The sequence below is a fragment of the Pseudorasbora parva genome, chromosome 1 (genome assembly GCF_024679245.1).
Source record: "Pseudorasbora parva isolate DD20220531a chromosome 1, ASM2467924v1, whole genome shotgun sequence".
In the NCBI taxonomy this organism is placed as follows: domain Eukaryota; kingdom Metazoa; phylum Chordata; class Actinopteri; order Cypriniformes; family Gobionidae; genus Pseudorasbora; species Pseudorasbora parva.
In genome coordinates this window covers 63,996,336-64,018,649 of record NC_090172.1, presented here as the reverse complement: position 1 = coordinate 64,018,649, position 22,314 = coordinate 63,996,336, and the positions used below count along the sequence as shown (strand labels likewise).

Genomic DNA, 22,314 nt, shown 5'->3' with positions numbered 1-22,314 from the left:
AATTATCTGAGCCTGCTCCATTTAATTAGATTTGTCTGCGCGTGCTTCTCCCGAAATTAGTTTATTAAACTTCAATTAAATATGAAGCTCATAAAACAAGAAAAAACTACAATATTTCCAACAAGGATAATAAATGCTGACAGAAGATTTAAGCATGTGGACAGAATGAACAGTGTGAGTCTTTTTAAAGATGTTAATATCAGATTGAAGTCTCTTCCTCTGTTACGGCGAACTGACTTTGATCTTCAGCAGATGAAACTGAAATACACACATTATTGACTCAGTGAATGACCATCATGTGGTGAAAATATTGATCTATATAATATAAAAAGAGAAACAGTAATGGTGTCTGTCAGAGAGAGAGAGAGAGAGAGAGAGAGAGAGAGAGAGAGAGAGAGAGAGAGAGAGAGAGAGAGAGAGAGAGAGAGAGAGAGAGATCAGACAGAAGTGTTACCTCTCGCTCTGTAACATTTGTAAAGCAGCACGACTGTGGCCATCAGATACTGACAAGCTGCCAGAAGAAAACTGAGGATTTTGAGTCCAGAAATCTGAGCTGACACTGAAACACAAACACAAGAACATTATTCAGCAACATTACGGAGATCTGAAGACCGTTCAGAAAGTTTCTCGAGGAACCTAAAGTTACTGTGAGTGAATATAAAAGCTTTTAAAGGTTTTTCCTCCGGTCTCGTATTATTCCTCCACCGTTTCCCTTTTATGTTCCTCAAAACTCAATGTTTGACACTGAACACATATGAGCTCAATCAGATTCATTCCTTCCTGCTTTCAAAAGAAAATAATAATAGTCTCTAACATGTTTGACCTGATTTTTAGGGATGGAAATGGGTGAAAAAAGGTGAGAACATTGCGTGGAAAGAGAAACATTCTCCGAGGTCAGGACACCTTTATATAAGCAAACTCGACTCTCAAAAATGTGTGACACTGCACAAAATGTGAACACAAAAGGAATGCAATAATTTACAAATCTAAAAAACGTATATTTTATTCACAATAGAATCTAGATAACATATCAAATGTCTAAAGTGAGAGATTTTGAAATGTCATGCCAAATATTGGCTCATTTTGGATTTCATGAAAGCTATATATTCCAAAAAAGTTGGGACAGGTAGAAATAAGAGGCCGGAAAAGTCAAATGCACATATAAGGAACAGCTGAAGGACTAATTTGCAGCTTATTAGGTCAATTGGCAACATGATTGGGTATAAAAGAGCCTCTTAGAGTGGCGGTGTCTCTCAGAAGTCAAGATGGGCAGAGGATCACCAATTCCCCCAATACTGCGGCGAAACATAGTGGAGCAATATCAGAAAGGAGTTTCTCAGAGAAAAATTACAAGGAGTTTGAAGTTATCATCATCTAAAGTGCATAATATCATCCAAAGAAGCCATATCTAAACATGATCCAGAAGCGCAGGCGTTTTCTCTGGGCCAAGGCTAATTTAAAATGTGGCAAAGTGGAAAACTGTTCTGTGGTCAGACGAATCAAAATGTGAAGTTCTTTTTGGAAAACTGGGACACCATGTCATCGGGACTAAAGAGGACAAGGACAACCCAAGTTGTTATCAGCACTCAGTTCAGAAGCCTGCATCTCTGATGGTATGGGGTGTGTGAGTGTGTGTGGCACAAGCAGCAACCTCCCGCAATCTCTCTTGAAGCCAATACGGAAGTAATGTAAACTGCAATTCCTAAACTGTTTCCAGAAGGGAGCAGAATCTGATTGAGCATTGTGAACAACTGAGGGGGTGAATTTTTGTATAACTTTTATGTTATATAAAGCCTTAAATTTCTGCATAATTAAGGGTGTGGTTACTTTGAGTGACATGTGGATATCCATTTGTCCACCATCTATGGTCATTGCGTCACCTAAGCTCCGCCCACATCCCGCCTTTTAGTCTATTTTCTGTTATCGGGAAGTGACAAGCCATGACTCGCTCGCAAGATAAGCTTTAGATCGGTTATAGGAATGCTATGGGTGACGTCACGGACACTACGTCCAATATTTTTTTACTGTCTATGGTGTGGCATGGGCAGCTTTCAGCATTGATAGCGCCTATCCAGATGTGTAAGGTAGATCCAGATTCTAGAACAACATATGCTCCATCCAGATGTCGTCTCTTTCGGAAGTCCTTGCATTTTCCAACATGACACTGCCAGAGCACACACTGCATCAATTACAACATCATGACTGTGTAGAAGAAGGATTCGGCACTGAAATGTCCAGTCCGCAGTCCAGATCTTTCACCATTAGAAAACATTTGTCACATCATAAAGAGGAAGGTGCGACAAAGAAGACCTAAGACAGCTGAGCAACTAGAAGCCTGTATTAGACAAGAATGGGACAACATATTCCTAAACTTGAGCAACTTGTCTCCTCAGTGCCCAGACGTTTGCAGACTGTTATAAAAAGAAGAGGGGATGACACACACACTGGTAACCTTTTCCCAACTTTTTTGAGATTTGATGCCATGGAATTTATAATCAACTTATTTTTCCCTTAAAATGATACATTTTCTCAGTTTAAACATTTAATATGTCATCTTGTTCTCATGTTGTATTCTGATATTTGTTCAGAATTGCATTCTGTTTTTATTCACAATTTGTACAATGTCGTCTTCAAAGCAGCAGCTGTTTACCCGGTTGCTTAGTAACGACAGCGATCGTGAAGGTGGCGAAATGCATAGCGTTGCTCCCGTCAGTTTTATATTTTTGTTTTTGAACCGTTGGTTTTGTTACCAAAGATTCTGTAGGTTATGACACTTGTGTCTATATACCGCGAATGCCCTGCAAATGCTCTGAAGAATGCCTATAATGCCCCCAGGAACACCCAATAGGCTTTCTTGTTTCATGATGGGAACGCCCAAGCTGCAGCTGGACCCTTCTCCTCATATGTCATTAATAGCGGTTCACTTCCGCGATTTAGTACGATTGCGTTCAACATCAGCGGACCCGAGTTCGGAAGACGGCGTTCACATCATCCAAACCAACCGAACTATGATGTCAATCGAACCCGGGTGCGCACCAAAAGTGCTAGTGTGAAAGCACCCTAAGTATCTTTGCACTAATTCTAACAAGTTTTTGTGTCTTATGTAGGCAAAAACAACCCTTTATAAAATGTGAAGGGCCCGCTTCCTTTGATTTGCTGCACGTCTCAGCCTTGCCCAGTTTTCTTTGACTCATTTATTTTCTTTTCTTTTTTTTTATACCTTGTAATGTCACTATCCACAAAACAAGGAAAAAAGGAAAAAGATCAGCCTGAATGGACCGCTCTACCTCCACCCATGAGCAGATCTATTCAGGTGGAGCTGGGGAAGGTGGAGGGTTTCTGAAAGAGCCGCACTGCTACAAATGCTGAACGAGTGTGAAGGCTGAGCAGCGAGCTCATTGGCTACTGATACAGCAGGAACCAATCAGCTGTGCCCTGTGGAGAATGATGTGATTGCAAGCAGATTGAGTTCAGGACGGATCAGCCTGCGCCATCTAGAGCTTCATGACAGAACTTTTTATTTGTCAGAAACTGATTGTGCTCCAGCAGAAATACGAGACAGAGACTCGTATATAAGAATGATGTGGTGTAAAATGTGAAAGTGAAGTAAATGTTTTGAACACCCTCAGTTACAGACTCCAGTGACTCTCACCTCTGACTGAGATCCAGCTGTGGGGTGACACTCCTCTCTCTGTTTTACAGTAGTAGAAACCCTCATGTGACTTTGAGACAGTAGTGATGCTCATCTCTCCTGTCGTCTGATTCTGGATCAGTGATCCGTCTTTATAGAAACCAGCGCTGAGGATCGAGGGGTTTGTAGATCGATGTAAACAGTGTAGAGTCAGAGTCTCTCCCTCAATCACATGATCAACAGAACTCAGAATCACTTCACCATCTACAAACACAAGACACACACCAACAGACGGCAGTGATCATACAGGCTGAACTTAATCAGAGCCATATTCAGTTATTACAAAATATCCTGATCAAAAATAATGTTTATAATATCCCCCCCCGAATAATTATAAAAGGCCAAATTGTCTCCCCCAATATTAGATTTTCTTGATTACTCCATCACACACCTCTCTGTGAGTTGCTATGATGACAAAAGTAAAATGTTTGATTTTTAGGTTGGGATGAGTGAGATGGCCAATCAAATCAAAGAAGGCGTTGTTTATCTGTTAGTGTGAATTCATATAAGATGCAAGTTTTTGTTTAATATTGTGTTAACCATAACTCAGTTTGAAAAAAATTCAATACAAATTCTGACATTTTCAGTTTGTTTAATACATAAAGACCAGGAAATAATTATATTTTCTTATTTATTATGTTTTATATTTGTGCGTGTGATTGGACTCACCGTGTACAGTGATGTTTCGAGGACGGCGTTTCTCTCCAGATTCAGACTCACACCAGTACACTCCAGTGTCAGATGTGCTGAGAGAGTCCATTACACATGAAGATCCTGTTTGATTTGAACAAGTGTGTGTGCCTTTGTCTGTGTATCTTCTCACTGTCCATCCAGCAGAGTTACTCTGATCCTCACAGCTCAGAGCGAGAGACTCAGATGAGAAGTGTTGACTTCTGCTGGGATTGATGATCAGAGACACTGAAGCAGAAACTCCTGAAAAGAGCAAAACCTCAATCTAAACTGACACACAGAGACTGCAATGAAACAGAAATACAGACGAGCACAAACACAAATCCTCACCGGTGACCCACAGTGGCTGTGTGCTGCTGGTGTGTGTGTGATAGGCTGGTCGTCCTCTCTCTGCTCTGCACGTATAAACTCCTGTGTGCTGTAGAGACGCAGGACTGAGAGTGTAAGATCCTCCAGCTCCTCTGCTGCTGTCTGACAGATGATCATGATCTCTGAACCAGCTGAACGTCCAGCCTGTAGAGGAGCCTGAAACCTCACAGATCAGAGTCGCTGATTCTCCTTCAGTCAGCCACGGCTGTGGAGACACTCGCACGACTGCCTGAGCTTCAGCTGAACAAAACATCATGAGTTACAGAGCCGTAGAGGAACTGATGGAGAAGCGGATCACAACAAACACAAACTCACCTGATACAGTCAGTGTAACAGCATCACTGCGCTGAGAGCGTTGAGTCTTCATCAGTCCTGTACAGGTGTATTTACCGCTGTGAGAGTCTTCAACTCCGCTGATGATCAACTCTTGTGTTGAGGTTCGTCTGACATTGTTTTTATCCCAGCTGTTGTTTTCCTCTATTTCCCATCTGTATGTCCACTCAGTGTCTCCTCCGCCCTTTATATCACATCTGAGAGTGACTGTTTCTCCTCTAAACACTCGTTCATCAGGTCGTACCGTCACCACAGCTTTAGGACTCTCTGTACAAACACAGATTATTGCATTTATAGTTTTAGACGTTGTGTAGATATGGTCTCTGATCTGTATATGTTGCAGCACACACACATTCTCTCTCACCTGTAACATTTACCCACAGTGCATCACTGTATTGTGTGTAATAGACTGGTTTCCCTCTTCCAGCTCTACACCAGTACTGGCCTCCATCAGACACTGAATCAATCTTCAGGCTGTAGGGGTTTGTTTCTGTCTTCTTTGTCTCCGGGTTTAGTGTGTGTTTGTACCAGTAAAAGTCCCAGCGTCCAGTGGACGGATCCATGCCACAGGTCAAAGTCACTGTGTTTCCTGTCAGTGCAGCTCCTGCAGGATCTGATGTGAGTTCAGGCTTCGGCTTTAGATCTGCAGGAGAACAAGAACAGATTCAGATCCTCAAGAGTCAGAGTTCAGCTGCGCTACATCACTGAGTATAAAATAATATACATCTTAAATCTACTGTTTGAAGAACTGTCAATCATAATATTACAAAACGACGACAAGATCGTCTGAAAAGCGATTCAAAGCTGCATTTGTATAAAGACTCAGAGTCACAGAACGTGCAAACAGCAATTAAGTAATTTCATAAAGAAAGATGTTTAAAGTTATTGAAGTGATGAAACTGAAGTGTAATTATCATCATTCACACAGAACTGTTTTCATCTGTTGCTCAGGTGTGTGTTCACGTGTCAGACAGACGTCTTCAGCTCTAGTGTCGTTTTTCTGTTTCATCAGCACTTCATGAGTGTTGTGTTTTTAAGTTTGCACTTAAGGTTAAAAACTTCTGCTTTAAAATGTATTTTCAGACGTCTGCATTCAGTTTAATGTATTGATTGATTGTGCAATCCTGTAGAGAGAGTTACAATGATGTTCAGCTCACCCGTCACAGAGAGAGAAACAGCAGATATTGATTGTGATGAGTTTGGTCTTCCATCTCTCTGTCCTCTACACCAGTACTGACCCCGATCAGACTCAGCAGCTCCTCTGATAGTGAGAGTGTCTCTGTCTACAGTGTAACGCTCAGACGTCTGTAACTTTACTCTGTCTTTATACCACTCATATCTCCAGTCACTGAGATCAGACTCTATCACACACTTCAGATGGACTGTCTCTCCAGTGAACACAGATCTGTCTGGAGTCACAGTCACTGTAGATGTGGGTAAATCTGAGAAGAAACACAAACACAAAGTGACAGATGATCAAGTCTCTGAGCTTGTTTTCTACACTGACGGCTTCATTCATCTGATAATCTGAAGGACAGCAGCTCACGAATGAACTGAACATGGAAGATTTACACCAGAGGCTCTCAACCTTTTGTCCCATTTTGTAACAGACGAGCGTGTTTATTTGAGCACTTCTGTCAGTCAAACAACAACAGCCTGTAAACGTTCACACAAATATACTTTATATTTCCCCACAGGATTCGTCACATTTTGAGCTCATCTTTTGAGAGCGATGTAGGACACGAAGGAGACCATCTCATTTCTAATATCTGATAATGTACTCTGAAAAAACATCTGTGATCTGATCAGTCTGTCACTGTATATAGAGCTGTTTGCAAACTTAATGGTGGGAGAGGTGGGACTGATCTAAAACACTTTTGTCCAAATTTGTTTAAACTTTCTTTATATGTCAATACATAATTAAAATGTAAGTACTCTGTCTCTGAAAAGGAGAGTATAAAAAGCGAGTGACTCTAGACTTTTTAATCTGCAATAAACACCGCTTATTATTTTCGTTCGGGACGAAACAAACGATTGGCTTGGGCGACTGTCACTCTCTCTCACTACCATGGTGACCACCGCTTTCTCTACAGGATCCGCCCACATGCGCGCGCTCGTTTGATTTGAGCAGTTCAAGAGGCAAGAAACCTCGGCAAAATAATGGCAGAGAAAGAGCATTCAAAACTCACAATGCAGGGTTTTACAGTCAGCGAAGGCAAACAATGCAAAAAAAAGGAAGACAGTACGAGAAAAGGCAATGCACAGAAAGTCTTTGGATAAACAAATAAATCAAACACGAGAAAATATCAGCGTGGCTTTTCAACGACGGTGAGAACTGAGGGACCTGAAAAAAGACTCATTGCTGGCTGTATTTCTGCTGGACAGGTAATCTTTCATTTTGTTATACAGTTTTTTGGTTTATGTTTTCATGAAGCATGTATCAAATGTAACTTTAGATAACAAAATGCATGTGTGAAAGCTAGTACACCGTATGCAGGAACTTTTTTTTTAGAACTAAGTTAGCTTTAGCTACTGCTAATCAACAATGCTTTCATCATGGAAACTCTTACATGAAAAGCACAGTATATGTTATGATATCTTACACGAAATTCATCTTCATCACAGTATAACTGATGTTATTGGAAAAACATGATGCTACCTGTTTTCTTTGCCTTGTAAATATAACTAGCTCGTTAGGGAGAAAAGTTCCTGTAAAAAAAAGTTGCTGGTACAAATTGTTCCGGGTAATTTTGGTGGAAACGGGGCTAAAGTAACTTCCAAAACCAACAGAGAGGTCAGACAGGAGCTGTTTGGACACGATGCCTCTGTGTACAGACGTGAGATTGTGTTTCACTAACACTGCATGTACATGAGCAGCTTTACTTTAATTGAATCCTGAATAATTCATGACTTGTGCTGTGTTTAATCAGTATCTAAGAGCAGCATCTTTAAGGCGTGTTATATGTTCAAAATTAGTATGTTTGTAGGCTTCAGTGAAATGTGCGCTGGTTTCTCTCCGCGTTCTGAACTGGTGTGCGAGTCTCATCGTCAATAAACACAAGCTCTTATCATCTCCATCCAGCGCAATTAATTACATGTTTCTCGTTCTTCCATGTCAAAGGGTCTGTTATTATCAGATCTGTTGAAGATGCAGATTCTGTTCATGCCAAGACATTTTAGGAAATCCAGACCGGGCAATGTTTTACTGCCTTGTCCAGGATAAAGAGTATGTGGTGACCTAATATACAAGTATGGTGATATTAAATGACTAAAACCGAGATATAAGATTTTGGCCATATTGCCCATATTGGTCATTCATTCCCTGTGTGACTTTTCCAAAGGCTTGTGTTTGGTTTTGACCACAAGGTGTCGCTGTGGTCAAAGCTTCAGCTCTGCCATTGAGCTCGACTGATATGTCTGAGGTGAAACACTCACTTATTAGCATACGGACCAAGAAATGTGGAAATAAATAAATGTTGAAATAAAAACAAAACAAAAAAAAAAAAACAGAAATAAATGTGGAAATAAATAAATGATGAAATAAATGAAAGAAAAAAATCTAAATGAATGTGGAAATAAATAAATGTGGAGAAATACATCTATACATAAAAAGGAAATAAAAATAAAAATACTCATTTATTTTCCTTGTATATTTATTTATCCTCTTAAACTCCGAGGACCCTGTACAGAGTCGGGAATGACATCGTCATGTATATACTTTTAATTTTAAATGTCTGTGGAGAAGCTGTGATGTATGTGATACCATTTGAAAGCTTAAAGTCTCTACTTTCTGGAGATGGGCATCACTTTGGCATTTGTTTTACACAAAGTAATGTATTTACACTAAATTACTCTGGTGGATTTGGCCTACCCAAATCTAAGTGTAACGAGTAGAAATATAGTGTGGCCCCTTTAAGAGCCGCGCGCGCTCCCGGCAAACGAGGTCTGCATTTTGTGTATGTGCGCACTGAGTCTTGAGCTCCCATGTGTGGGGATTCTTTTCTGTTCCCTTTCGGGGAACTCGAGCTGCGTCGAAACGCTGTGAGAACGCCTCTGCGTTAATGCGTCGTGAAGCGCCTGTAGAACCATTCCATCGGAAAAAAGATCGATCGTCGGCGTGATGACGTCATCGACCGGAAGCTATAAAGCGTCCGTGAAAACAAACAGGAACCAGCTTCTGAGCCTTCAGCAAGCGATCTGTGTGAACCTGTCTGTCTATTTGGTGTTTTTGTCTGTCTATATCCAGAGATTTTCCACCCTTTTGTTAAATATTGCATATATATTAACAAAACAAAGCGAAAATAAAATAGATAGAATAAAATGGCGAGTGAAAGCAGTTTTAAGAGGTGTGTTCATCCCTGCCCACGTTACATCACGAGCGGGGATACACACTCTCTTTGTGTAGCCTGCTTGGGAGCGCAGCATGCCCAGGCAGCCCTCGAGGGGGCTGCTTGTGAGCGATTACCACTGAGAACGCTGCGCTCCCGCCGGGCACTCTTCGAGGAGGGTGCCTCGGCTCGTGTTCCCCGTGGCTCTGGTCCCGCTGCCGCCGAGGCGGAGTGAAGGCTGCAGTCGTGGGGATCACAATTGGATGTTGCAGAGGGGTTAGAGACGGGCGCTGCCTTATCTCTGCCCTCACCTGCTCCATCCAGCGGCTCTTCTCGGGGCATGGAAGCACGCATGGCGGTTTCTTCCCCCCCGAGAGAGTCGCCGGTGCTTCATCTGTCCAGCTCAGACTGAAGACTCGCCATTTCAGTCCCCTGCTAGTGAGGAGCTAGTTGAGGTTCTGACGCGAGCAGTGGCCAGATTAAATATCGACTGGCCCACTGAGAGAACTGAGGCAGGAAGAAAGCGTCATAGCAAATTAGACGAACGATTCCTGCCGTCTCGCGCTTCAGAGCCTCAGCGGCGGGGCCTGCCGTTCTTCCATGACTTGCACACCGAGGTGGCAAGATCATGGAGGAGACCGGCATCATATCGAGTTTTCAGCCCGCAGACCTCGGTCTACAGTAACATCGCCGGGCTGAAACAGTATGGTTATGGGGCGATGCCAAAGGTTGAAGAGACGCTTGCGAGCCATCTCTCGCCTTCCTCGGCATCGTCCCTTAAGGCCCCGACTTTACCCACCAGACCCCTAAAAACAACGTCGGCGTTGGTGGGTAAAGCGTACTCGGCAGCGGGTCAGGCGGCTGCATGTCTGCACACGATGGCTATCGTGCAGGCATACCAGGCTGACCTGCTGAGGGATCTGGATGGTAGTGATGTTGTGGGGGGAGATATTGTCGCTGAATTGAGAACGTCAGCTGATTTAGCTCTCCGGGCCACCAAGGAGACGGCCAGATGTGTTGGCCGCTCCATGGCAGCATTGGTGGCCACGGAGAGACACCTTTGGTTGAACCCCACAGACATCAAGGAGAGGGAGAAAGCTTTCCTGCTTGATGCGCCGCTTTCTCCTGGAGGCCTCTTCGGTGAGACAGTCCACACTGTCACCGAGAGGTTCCAGGAGTCGAAAAAGCAAGCTGCGGCGCTCAAGCAGTTCCTCCCTCTCCGGGTCCAGGTCCCTGGGGGCTGCTGCCGATACCATCAAGCAGCCCAAACCGAGTACGAGCTCCTCACATAGGGCTCAACAAAAACAGAGCGTCGCTGCCCGAGCTCCCCCTCAGCGCGGGGACGAGGGGCGGCGCTCTCAGACGAGGCCTTCGAGGGGCAGGGCTGATCTGCGGACAGTCCTGATCGCCAAGAAGGCCTCGTCGAAGTGTTCCTGACGCCAGAAGCGTCAGGACGCTGAGGGTGGTTCCCCCCATAGGGAAACGGTGTTTACCCCTGCCAACGGTACCCGTTTCCCTACGGCACCCTCGGGGGGCCGCGCTGCCAACCCCGCCGCAATGCCGGGGCGCAGTCGGTCTCCGCGGGCCACCCGAGGGTGGTCCGCACCACCTCCGGGGGGCCCCCGAGCAGTCAAGTCAGTTGTTCCCTGCCGGTCCGCCGCTTCAGGGCATTGTGCTTGTTGCTCAAAATACACCAGAGGCCAGCCTCGAGAGGCTGGTTCCCTTAGTAGATTTTCTAGACGAGTGGAAACGTCTATCAAATATATCTCATTGGGTCCTGCAGATAATAGAAAAGGGGTACGCCATTCAATTCAGAAGTCGGCCACCTCCTTTCTGCGGTGTCCTACCTACAGAGGTGGGCCCGGAGCAGGCTCTGGTAATGGCACAGGAAGTAGAGACACTCCTGCAAAAAGGGGCTATAGAGAGGGTTCCCCCTCCCAGCAGGGAGTCTGGCTTTTACAGCCGTTACTTCATCGTGCCGAAGAAGGATGGGGGCTTATGCCCGATATTAGATCTGCGGCTATTGAATCGCTCGGTGGCCAAGCTCAAATTCAAGATGCTTACACTCAGACAGATTGTATCGCAGATCAAGTCGGAGGATTGGTTTGTCACCATAGACCTCAAAGATGCGTATTTTCATGTCTCCATCCTTCCACATCACAGGAAGTTCCTGAGGTTTGCCTTCGGGGGAGAGGCATACCAATATCGTGTACTTCCCTTCGGTCTAGCACTGTCACCCCGCACGTTCACCAAGTGTGTGGATGCAGCTCTGGCGCCGCTGCGCCTGCAGGGCATCCGCATTCTGAACTATATCGACGACTGGCTGATTCTAGCGAATACAGAGCAGATGGCGGTTCAGCATCGAGATGCTGTTCTCGCCCATATGTCGAAGCTGGGGTTGAGGCTGAACGCCAAGAAGAGTGTGCTTTCTCCGGCTCAGAGAACCACTTTTCTAGGTGTGAACTGGGACTCGGTAATTATGCGGGCGCAATTATCGCCAACACGCATAGCATCGATCCTGGCAGCCGTCAAAGAGCAGAAGCTAGGCCGAGTCGTCACTGTGAAACAGTTCCAGAAACTGTTAGGTCTCATGGCAGCAGCGTCCAATGTGATACCTTTTGGCCTACTGTACATGAGGCCACTGCAGTGGTGGCTCAAAACAAAAGGGTTCTCCCTGAGGGGAAATCCGCTCCGCACGATCAAAGTCACGCGGCGATGCCTACGTGCTCTGGTCATGTGGAAAAACCCGGGGTTTTTATCTCAGGGTCCCGTGTTGGGGGCTCATGTTCGTCGCGTAACGCTAACGACAGATGCCTCTCTCACGGGCTGGGGGGCGACCATGAGTGGTCGCTCATCCCAGGGTCTGTGGCAGGAACATCAGCGGCACTGGCACATAAATCGGCTAGAGATGCTCGCAGTGTTTCTTGCATTGAAACAGTTCCTGCCCGACCTCAGGGGCCACCACGTACTAGTCAGGACAGACAACACGTCGGTGGTCGCCTATATAAATCACCAGGGGGGTCTGAGGTCTCGTCCATTGGACAAATTGGCACATCGGATCCTCCTGTGGGCCCAAGGGAAATTGCTGTCAATCAGGGCAGTATATATCCCGGGGGCCCTGAATCAGGAAGCAGACAGCCTGTCGAGACAGGGGCCGAGGCCCGGGGAATGGAGACTCCACCCAGAGGGGGTGGAGCTCCTGTGGAAGGTTTATGGGAAAGCGGAAATAGATCTATTTGCTTCGGCGGAGAATTCCCACTGCCCGCAGTGGTTTTCTCTGACCCATCCGGCCCCGCTGGGGCTGGATGCCATGGTACAGGAGTGGCCGAGGCTGCCTCTGTACGCCTTCCCCCCGATTGTCCTGCTTCCAGGAGTTCTGGAGAGGGTACGCCGGGACGGGGCCCAGGTACTTCTAGTGGCTCCGTACTGGCCGACCCGAGTGTGGTTTTCGGACCTGATATCTCTCCTGGAAGGCTCTCCGATGGAGATTCCGACCAGGAGGGATCTACTCTCTCAGGCGGGCGGGAGATTCCTGCACCCACGCCCGGAGATGTGGAAACTGTGGGCCTGGCCTCTGAGGGGGCTAGGCTCATAGAGGAAGGTCTCTCGGCCGAGGTCGTGGAGACCATCCTGCACTCCAGAGCTCCGTCCACAAGGAAGCTGTACGCTTTGAAATGGAGACTTTTCTCAGCATGGTGCAGAGAACGCCAGTGGGACCCAGTTAACTGCACGGTTGGTACAGTGCTGGAGTTCCTGCAGCCAAGGTTCTCGGCAGGGTTGACCCCCTCCACAATAAAGGTGTACGTGGCGGCCTTGGGTGCCTTCCACGTCCCTTTCGGTGGAGTGTCTTTGGGAAGACACCCTCTAATTACACGCTTCCTTCGTGGCACTTTAAGGTTGAGGCCGGCTATGCACTCGAGGGTCCCAGCATGGGACTTGGCCATTGTTCGGAGGGGCTTGTCCGGACCACCGTTCGAACCTCTGGAGGAGGTTTCGGACAAGTTCCTCACCCTAAAAACCATCTTTCTTTTGGCCATTTCGTCTCTCAAAAGAATAGGAGATATTCAGTCCCTGTCGGTAGGGCCCTCATGTTTAGAGTTTGCGCCGGGGATGGTGAAAGCATTTCTGCATCCCAGGCCGGGTTATGTCCCCAAGGTTCCTACGAGCCCACGGGGCCCCATCACTCTACAAGCCTTCTGTCCTCCTCCGTTTAAGACGTCAGACCAGGAAAGGTTAAATCTGCTGTGTCCTGTGAGGGCACTGGATACATACGTCCACAGAGCTGCCCTGTGGAGGAAATCTGACCAATTATTTGTCTGTTTCGGACCCCCTAAGAAGGGGGCTCCAGTATCCAAGCAGAGGATGAGCAAGTGGGTGGTCGAGGCCATCTCACTTGCTTATGAAGCGGCCGGGCAGCCATCTCCTCTGGCTGTCCGGGCGCATTCAACCAGGGGTATGGCTGCTTCAAAAGCACTTTTGTGGGGGGCTTCCCTCCACGATATTTGTAACGCGGCCGGATGGTCGTCTCCGTTAACCTTCGTCAGGTTCTATGAACTAGACCTGGCATCTACTGTTGGGGCACAGGTTCTCTCGTAACCGTGTGCGCTTCGGTTTCACACATACGAGACACTTGGTCCTATGGCGATGTGGGTATAAGCGTTCTCACAGCGTTTCGACGCAGCTCGAGTTCCCCGAAAGGGAACGTCTCAGGTTACGTATGTAACCCTAGTTCCCTGAGGCAACGAGACGCTGCGTCGCTCTGCCATACTCCCGGCGTGTCTGTGATCACTTACTTCAGGCTTTATCAGAAGTTAGTTCCTGTTTGTTTTCACGGACGCTTTATAGCTTCCGGTCGATGACGTCATCACGCCGACGATCGATCTTTTTTCCGATGGAATGGTTCTACAGGCGCTTCACGACGCATTAACGCAGAGGCGTTCTCACAGCGTTTCGACGCAGCGTCTCGTTCCCTCAGGGAACTAGGGTTACATACGTAACCTGAGACGTTTTCTGTTGCTAACAGTCAGTTATTTTGTTTTATTAAGTAATGCTGTGGACGGAAATGGAGTAATATAATAAATGGAATAAAATAAAATAAAAATAAATAAAAAAAATAAGTAGGCACTTTTTGATTTCTTATTTATATAAATTCATTTTTGAAAGTGTGTAACTCAGGCCCTGTGTGCTCTAGGATCCCTTCAGACCCATTTGAGTAAATCTGTCATAAAACACGACACAGACAAAATTCTTTTTTCCACTATTTTCTGTAATTTAGTGGAAACAGCCCAAACTGTCTGCAGCAGGGCCGTGCACAGACATTTTGAGGGGCAGTGGTCCAAACCCAAAAAAAAGGGGCACTATAAAGGGGTTGAGTATCATTTAATATAGAGAATGAATAACAAACCTTTTACAATCATACTGTAAATACAATTGTTAGGCTTTCGTGTTAATTGAATTTATGTTGTTCTAATTATTCTTCCAAAAAGTCGATTCTGTGCTAATTTGATCTCTTTTCTCTTTTTATTTTTTATTGGAGATTTAAGTAGCAAATGAGAATCACTAGAATTATTGAATATATTTTGGGTCAAAGGTCTTGTTTATGATTTATGTAAATCATACGCAACATTTTTTTAATAACAGAATATGTAAAAGTATGGTATTTGGGGTAAAAGGCATATTTAACATGATGATAAACAGCTGACTGACTTCCATTTGTTGACATGACATTGTTAAGATTCAGCTGGTAAATATCTTAAGTTGGGTGTCTATCTTAGAGGCAACATCATATTTATAATAAAAATACGATAATAATATCATATAATACAAATATATTTAGTTGTTACGATAACGATAACATATTGTAACGATAAAACTTTATTAAATTATTATGGGATCTCATACATTCAATATTTTCAGATTATTTACTTAAACATTTGTGTCTGCATTTTAAAAATATTTTTATATTAACATTTTAATATTTACTGAATAATAATTAATTATTTTAATCATCAAAATAAACAGAAAATGCTGCAAACGTTGCTAGATATTTTTTGCACAAGTATGAACTTTTTTGAAAAAGTTGCCATTATTATTATAGTTAAGTTTATTTATATAGCACATTTCATACATAATGGCAATTCAAAGTGCTTTACATAGAAAGGAATTAAAATAGGGATAAAAATGCATAAGAAAAAGCATTTGTTTTTCTTATGCATTTGATTAGGGTGTGCTTTTGCCCCATTGTACCCTGATACAACTCATTTATATAACAGCCTGTATTACCTTTTTTTATTGTGTATACGATTAATATGCTCTAAATAATATCATAAATATGATGTATGTTATAGATACTAGTATTAACTCGTAAAATGGATTATAATTGGAAATCTATTTTACAGAAGTTAAAGAGTGACAAACTGTCAGCTAAATATTCAGTATTCAGTATATGACGATTTACCCGCTGGCATACTGGAGCTCTGAATCCATGTTTGCTCTGTTGAAACAAACTACTAATTCCGCGGATCAACCACTGTCTGTAATGTGGATTGTAGTTTGTAATATACCTGTTAATGGGACGACATTCTGGAACTGCTGTCTCCACAGAGAGAGGACACAGCCACGCGATGCTGCGGAGCGAGCGGGAAAACACGGAACGGATTAGTGTAATTAGTGGATTTTTAGCGAAACAGAACGCTTTTATGGGAATCCTCTGAGGTTGAGGGAGGGAAGGGGGCAAGAAGGGCACCTTAGCCGATGAGGGCAAAGGGGCAGTGGCTCTAGCCACCGGGCCACCCCCCTGTGCACGGCCCTGGTCTGCAGGGTCCTAGAGCTCACAGGAACTGAGTTACACACAACAATTAATTTACAAAAAATGAAAGAAAACTACTTTTTTGGGGGTTATTACAGCTTAGACATCATATTCTTACAGGTTCATCACTTTTAGCAGTGTTTTATGTAACTTTAAAGGGTTTAATGTTAAATGACAGCAAAATTAATGAAATGAATTTGACCCTAGACCACTGTCTGTGTGTATGGGAGGCTTTTCAATTTGGGTCGGCCAAATCCAGGCGGAAATCCCCAAAAAATGGTCCTGGTGTTCAAGAGGATATGTATGTATTTATGTATGTATTTATTATTAGTTTAGTAATTCTGTTGATGTGATATCAGTGATGATCACTCACCCGTCACAGTCAGAGTCACTCCATCACTCCACTCAGAGCAGAAATATCCTGATACTAATCCTGATCCTCTACAGCCGTTACACCAGCACCTCTGTGTGTGATCTGCAGTGAACTCTTTCTCATTAGAGCTCTGAACTTTACCATCATCACACCGCCATCCGTATGTCCATCTTTCCCCCTGTACGTCACATGTGAGAGTGACAGTCTCTCCTCTGAATATCTGTGATGGTTCAGGCTTTACAGTCAGAACAGCTCTAGGTCTCTCTGTAAGAAGTGCACAAACAGAAGTTATGATTAAACATCTCACAAAATCAAATGAAGTGAATTGACTCGATCTGTCCTAAACTGTTCATAAATGTCACCGCACAAAAGAAGATATTTTAAAGAACAGATTCTAGAGCGTTTGATTGGACAGAAAATCTGATGAGAAGCTGAAGAGTGATGTCATCAAAATCACTGATCCTTATTGGCTGGCGTGAGAGACTGTGAGTTTTGAACTGTTATCTTCTAAATGTGAATTGTGTCGTTGTTGTGGAGCAACACTGGCTTATAGATAACAGTAAGACGACCATATTCATACTAAAAGACAAAACACTTCCATTTTGATTTCATGTGGACATTAAACTCAGTTCATTGACACTTAAAAAGAGAACAATAATGGAAATACATTTAAGCAATACATGGTAAATATTCATCAAAATAAAGAGAAATATAGTTCATTCATTTCATCCAAAACAATTCTGTCATGACCACAAATGTGGCGAGTGTGAGCCTCAAATAAACAGAAACAGAGGGTTAAGGCTTGAGGATATCACACACACACGTTTGTTTTTGTGAAATGTGGGGACATTCCATATTTTCTATCACCCTGTAAGACTTTCAAGGACCTGACTGACGGAAATCTGCTGTGAAAGAGGATGAAACCAATGATTCAGGTTCCACTATAGTTCAGAAGAAGATCATCTATACATATTTATGCATTTGTTGCTGAAGTTGTCACTTCTGTTATCTAGAATGGTGCAACGATCAATTCATCTCCTACTTCATTTGATTCCACCATCACCAAAAGACTGAGACCTGGGAAGATGTCCTCATATCCTCTGGTGACTGTTTTTAATCATTGTCTTATCAAACTGCAAGAAGTGTGAATTTTTTAAAAAGAAGAATCCAACGTAAAAAAAAAATGGTTTTCAATACAAATTTTAGAACAGCAGGTTCACCCGCAAAATGGATCTGACTAGAAATTCACAAAGTATTAACAACGTCATCATATCTGTCCACCTTGTATCTTAATGTGAAAACATTAGTAATGAAAACATTGAACCCATTGACTGGCTTTTCTACGAATATTAAGGTGATATAAGAAAAAAATATTTACAAGGTGAATTTCGACTTTACATCTATACTATCAATCAATCAATCAACTTTATTTATATCGCGCTTTTCCAATGCCGATTGTTTCAAAGCAGCTTCACAGTGTCAAACAGGACAATACTGCAACAAAATTAGATTCAGCTGTACAGTCGCTCTGGAGAAAACAGTGATGTTATCAGCTTATTTTAATTTATCATAGAGCGACAATGTTGGCAGATCAGTATTATAGTTTATAGAGGACTTTACATTGGCAATGAATGAAACTAAGACAGTGGACATGGTCATCAGTGTTAGGAATGAGCAAAACAGTCCTTGTCCTTATTCCTCTGTTATTTCCAGACATGTATTTAGTAGAGTTTTATCCTTTAAACTGCTCGGTGTCCATATCTCTTCCGATCCGTCATGGGACGCCCACATTAAGTACATGATTATGAAAGTACGAATCTATTATCTTTGTGTTGCTAAAAAAGTGGGTCTACCTTGTGATGTTTAATGCACATTTGAGCTCTTAGAAAATGTAAATTTTATAATAACTGTATTCAAAACACATATTCATGAGGTGAGAATGTGTTTTAAGAGGATGGACATTTGACCTTTGCATGTGAAATATTTGGTCAGAATTATTAAAGAATAATATCCTGAGACCAATTTGTTGTTCTTGTTGTGCAACAAGACCTTCAGATAAAATTATTAAATCATGGTAATGTAATTTTTATATATAAAGTTAACCATGCTGAAAAGCCGCAGAATAGTAAGAATGGCTCGACACACACAAGACGTGCAGTGACTGAATAATGACTAAAAGTGAATCTCTTCAGTCTATTCTAACAGATGTGGTTAATAAGAGTTAAAATATGGATTTAGATGATCATTAGACAGATGTGAATATGAAGACTCACCTGATACAGTCAGTGTAAGAGCATCACTGATGTCTGTCTGTGAGTCTGGTCTCTCTCCTCTACAGCTGTATCCACCACTGTAAGACACACCAGCTCTGAATCTGATCTCTGCTGTTGGTGATGGATATGGTTCTCCATCTCTAAACCATCTGTATGTCCACTGAGTGTCTCCTCCTCCCGGTATGACACATGTGAGAGTGACTCTCTCTCCTCTGAACACTCGCTGATCCGGCTTCACCTTCACTACAGGTTTCACTATGAAACAGAAGGAAATATTGAAAAGCATTGCAGATCACTGTCAGGAACTCAAAGCTTTTTCATGAGGAAAACACTATAAATTCAATTATAAATCTAGAACATAGTTTTCTTGTCAATTGTAATAATTACATCAAAAACTGGTGTTAAAAACTAAATTAAACTGATATATGTGTCCAGTCTGTCCTCTGTGTTCTTGATCTGCCTGTTCTGACCAGTAGATGGCGCTGTCTACAGTCAGGATCATAGACCGTAAAAAAATATGGACGACTCGACATCATCCGTTTCCGCTTGTCAGATTTGAAGCTTTCAGGCGGCCTTGCACGGCGCGGACATCTTGGGACCGAGTCTGCGCAGTAGCGATTTCGGGACCGGAGTTGCGCAGTAGAGCGCAGGAAGTAGAGCAGGAAGTACAGTCGCGATATCAAAAGCCCGCCCACACTCTCGCAGATGCAGAACAATTAATTATGTTGGTGTGAAATAAACAGTTATGGAAATGTAGAAATTAAAGCTAAAGCTCTAATCTGCTCCCAAAAATTCCGAAAAAAGTCCGTTAGTGCCTCAGTGACAACTTCACTCGAGAAGCCGTCGATCTCAGCTGTCAATCATGACGTCACCCCCCCGTTTTTAAAGCGTCAGATAACTAACTCAAACTAAACTTATTTTAAAAAAGAACACTTGAAATGAAATCATCGTGATGATAACTGCCTTCAGTGACATAAACTAACTTTGGTTAAAAAATATTTGAAGTGTAATTTTATTGTTTAGTTTGTCTCTCGTCCATTAGCAAACACAGAGGGGCGGCTATACTGGGACCGGTCACCGGGGGGCGATCGAGGCGCGAAAGCTTCAGTAAATGAGAGGGAGACTGCAGGCTTGGTCAGGATATAATGCAGGTATGGCATCATCTGTAGGATTTTTTTTTTAATTTTTTAATTTTTAATTTTTATTTTTTTATTATAGAGATTAAATTACAAACATTCAGCCATCACAGTAGTAAACAACATTAATAAATCACATGATTACATATAACAAATTAAAGTAAATAAAATAATAATAATAAAAAATAAAAATAAAAAAATAATTAAAAAAACAGACTTACAAATTGTTAATAAAGATAAAGGAAATTAATTATTGAAACTTTGAGAATATATCAGTTATTGTCAAAGCTTTCTTGTTTTTTTTTTAATCAATTTAAGAGACTCAAAATACATGTCGATTTCAATTTGGAATAATTTGAAAATTGGTCTTGATTCGGAAAATTTTGCTTTATGAATATGGAACTTTCCTAATAAAATAAAGAGATTTACAATATTACATACATTTCTGTCTTTATAATCAAAGTATGTAATAATCTGTTTTCCTCCAGTTGTTATCGTATGTGTTGTTTTAGATGCGATCATTTTCAACACTTTTCCAGAATGTTACACAATACGAACAACCATAAAAGAGTGAATTAACGATTCCTGTTCGGTCTTACAAAAGCCACAATTATTATCAATAGGCTTGAATTGAGAGATACATAGATTTGTGGGATATATATTATGTAGTATTTTCAGATGTAATTCTCTGACTTTGTTTGTAATACAAAATTTAAAAGGAACAAGCCAAGCCGCATGCCAATTAATCTCCGTAAAATGAGAATTATTTTCTTTAAATAGAAAACATTTTCTAATATGTTTATTAGTTTTTTTTAATAACTTTTCATTAGTTCTAATATGCCATTAGGTATAGATTTGAAAACTGAGTTATATTCTTTAAAGTTATTGGGAATGCCTTCTCTCTGATAAAAGATTCATAGCTAAGTAAATGATTATTACAATCAAAAATATCTCTTAAAAGAATTATATCTCCATCGATCCATTTCTGCAAATATAATGACTTGTTCCTTTAGTGATGCATTCATTATTCCATAATATAGATTTGTGTGGAGAAAAGTTGTGAGAATGACAAAGCTTCCAGGCCAAAAGAGCTTGTTGATAAAATTGGGATAGTTTCAGACGCAATCTTGTAATATTGTAATTACATTTCAGTAAAAATGTTAGGCCTCCTACTCTCTTAAAAATGTTGTTGGGGATAAAGTACCACAAGGACTCTGGTGCTCTCAAACATTCCTTTAACCATTTCACCTTAAAGGTATAATTCAAGTCCCAAAAGTCCAAAAGTTCAAACCACCTTCATCCTTCGAGCCGGAGAGCACTGCTTTTTTAACGTAATGGTGTCTGTTTTTCCACACAAAATTCGTAAATATGGTATTTATGTCTTTGATTATCGAATCATGGACGTTAAGAGAGAGGGCAGGGTAGACAAATCTTGAAATCCCTTCAGCTTTAGTTAAAAGAATTCTTCCTAAAATGGAAATGTCTCTTTGAAGCCATAGATTTAGTATTGTTTTAGTTTTCTTCAATTTAGGCAAAACATTTAGTTGTTGTTGTTCCTTATGATCCTTGCAGATATGAATACCTAAGTATTTTACACTTTCCTTGCCAAAGATAGATAATCCTTTAATAACAGGACTATTTCTAATATGTAATGATAATAATTCAACCACCAGCAGGAACAAAAACGGTGAAGTAGGGCATCCCTGGCGAACTGATCTCATTACAAGAAATCTTTTAGTGGTGTTTGGATATAATATCACAGAACTATCAATTTTTTATAAAGCATTTTAACTGCAGATATAAAATTTTGTCAGAAATCTTTAAATAAAAAAATAATGTTCTACCGTGTCAAATGCTTTATAAAAATCAAGAAATACTATTAGTGCATCAGTACTGATGTTATCAGAATAGTCCAGCAGGTTGAAAACTAGTCTTATATTAGAACTAATGTGACGGTTAGACATAAAACCTGTTTGTGTTTCACTTATTATCTCATGAAGTCCTCTTTTTAACCTTTTAGCCAAAATTAATGATAGAATTTTGTAGTCAATATTAAGGAGGGTAATAGGTCTCCAGTTTTCTATCATTAAATGATCTTTGTCAGGCTTAGGGAGAAGACATATTAACACTCGTGGACATTTCGTTTTTTGAGATGCATTCTTTAAATTGTTCAAATAGAGGATTATCAATAACATCCCAAAAGTGCTGATAAAATTCAGCCGAAAGCCCATCATTACCTGGAGATTTCCTTTCTTTCATTGAGCTAACAGCCTCTGAGATTTCCGCTTTAGTAATGGGACGTTCGCAATCCAT

General features: G+C 42.1%; 2 protein-coding genes across 2 annotated transcripts in view; both read right to left on the bottom strand.

The window, feature by feature from the left end:
- The window catches only part of LOC137079517 (Fc receptor-like protein 5), a 256,219-nt gene that overhangs the window by 159,853 nt on the left and 74,052 nt on the right, over positions 1-22,314 (bottom strand). The gene's annotated exons all lie outside the window — the stretch shown is intronic.
- On the bottom strand, positions 4-22,314 carry LOC137082159 (Fc receptor-like protein 5). Its single transcript, XM_067447697.1, has 11 exons — positions 22,239-22,314; positions 18,866-19,120; positions 16,593-16,856; positions 6,241-6,525; positions 5,448-5,726; positions 5,066-5,350; positions 4,712-4,990; positions 4,361-4,624; positions 3,653-3,895; positions 455-559; positions 4-258 (listed from the first exon to the last, which is right to left on the bottom strand). Exons 1-11 carry the CDS (start codon positions 22,312-22,314, stop codon positions 200-202), a joined length of 2,394 nt encoding a protein of 797 aa, XP_067303798.1. The 3' UTR covers positions 4-199.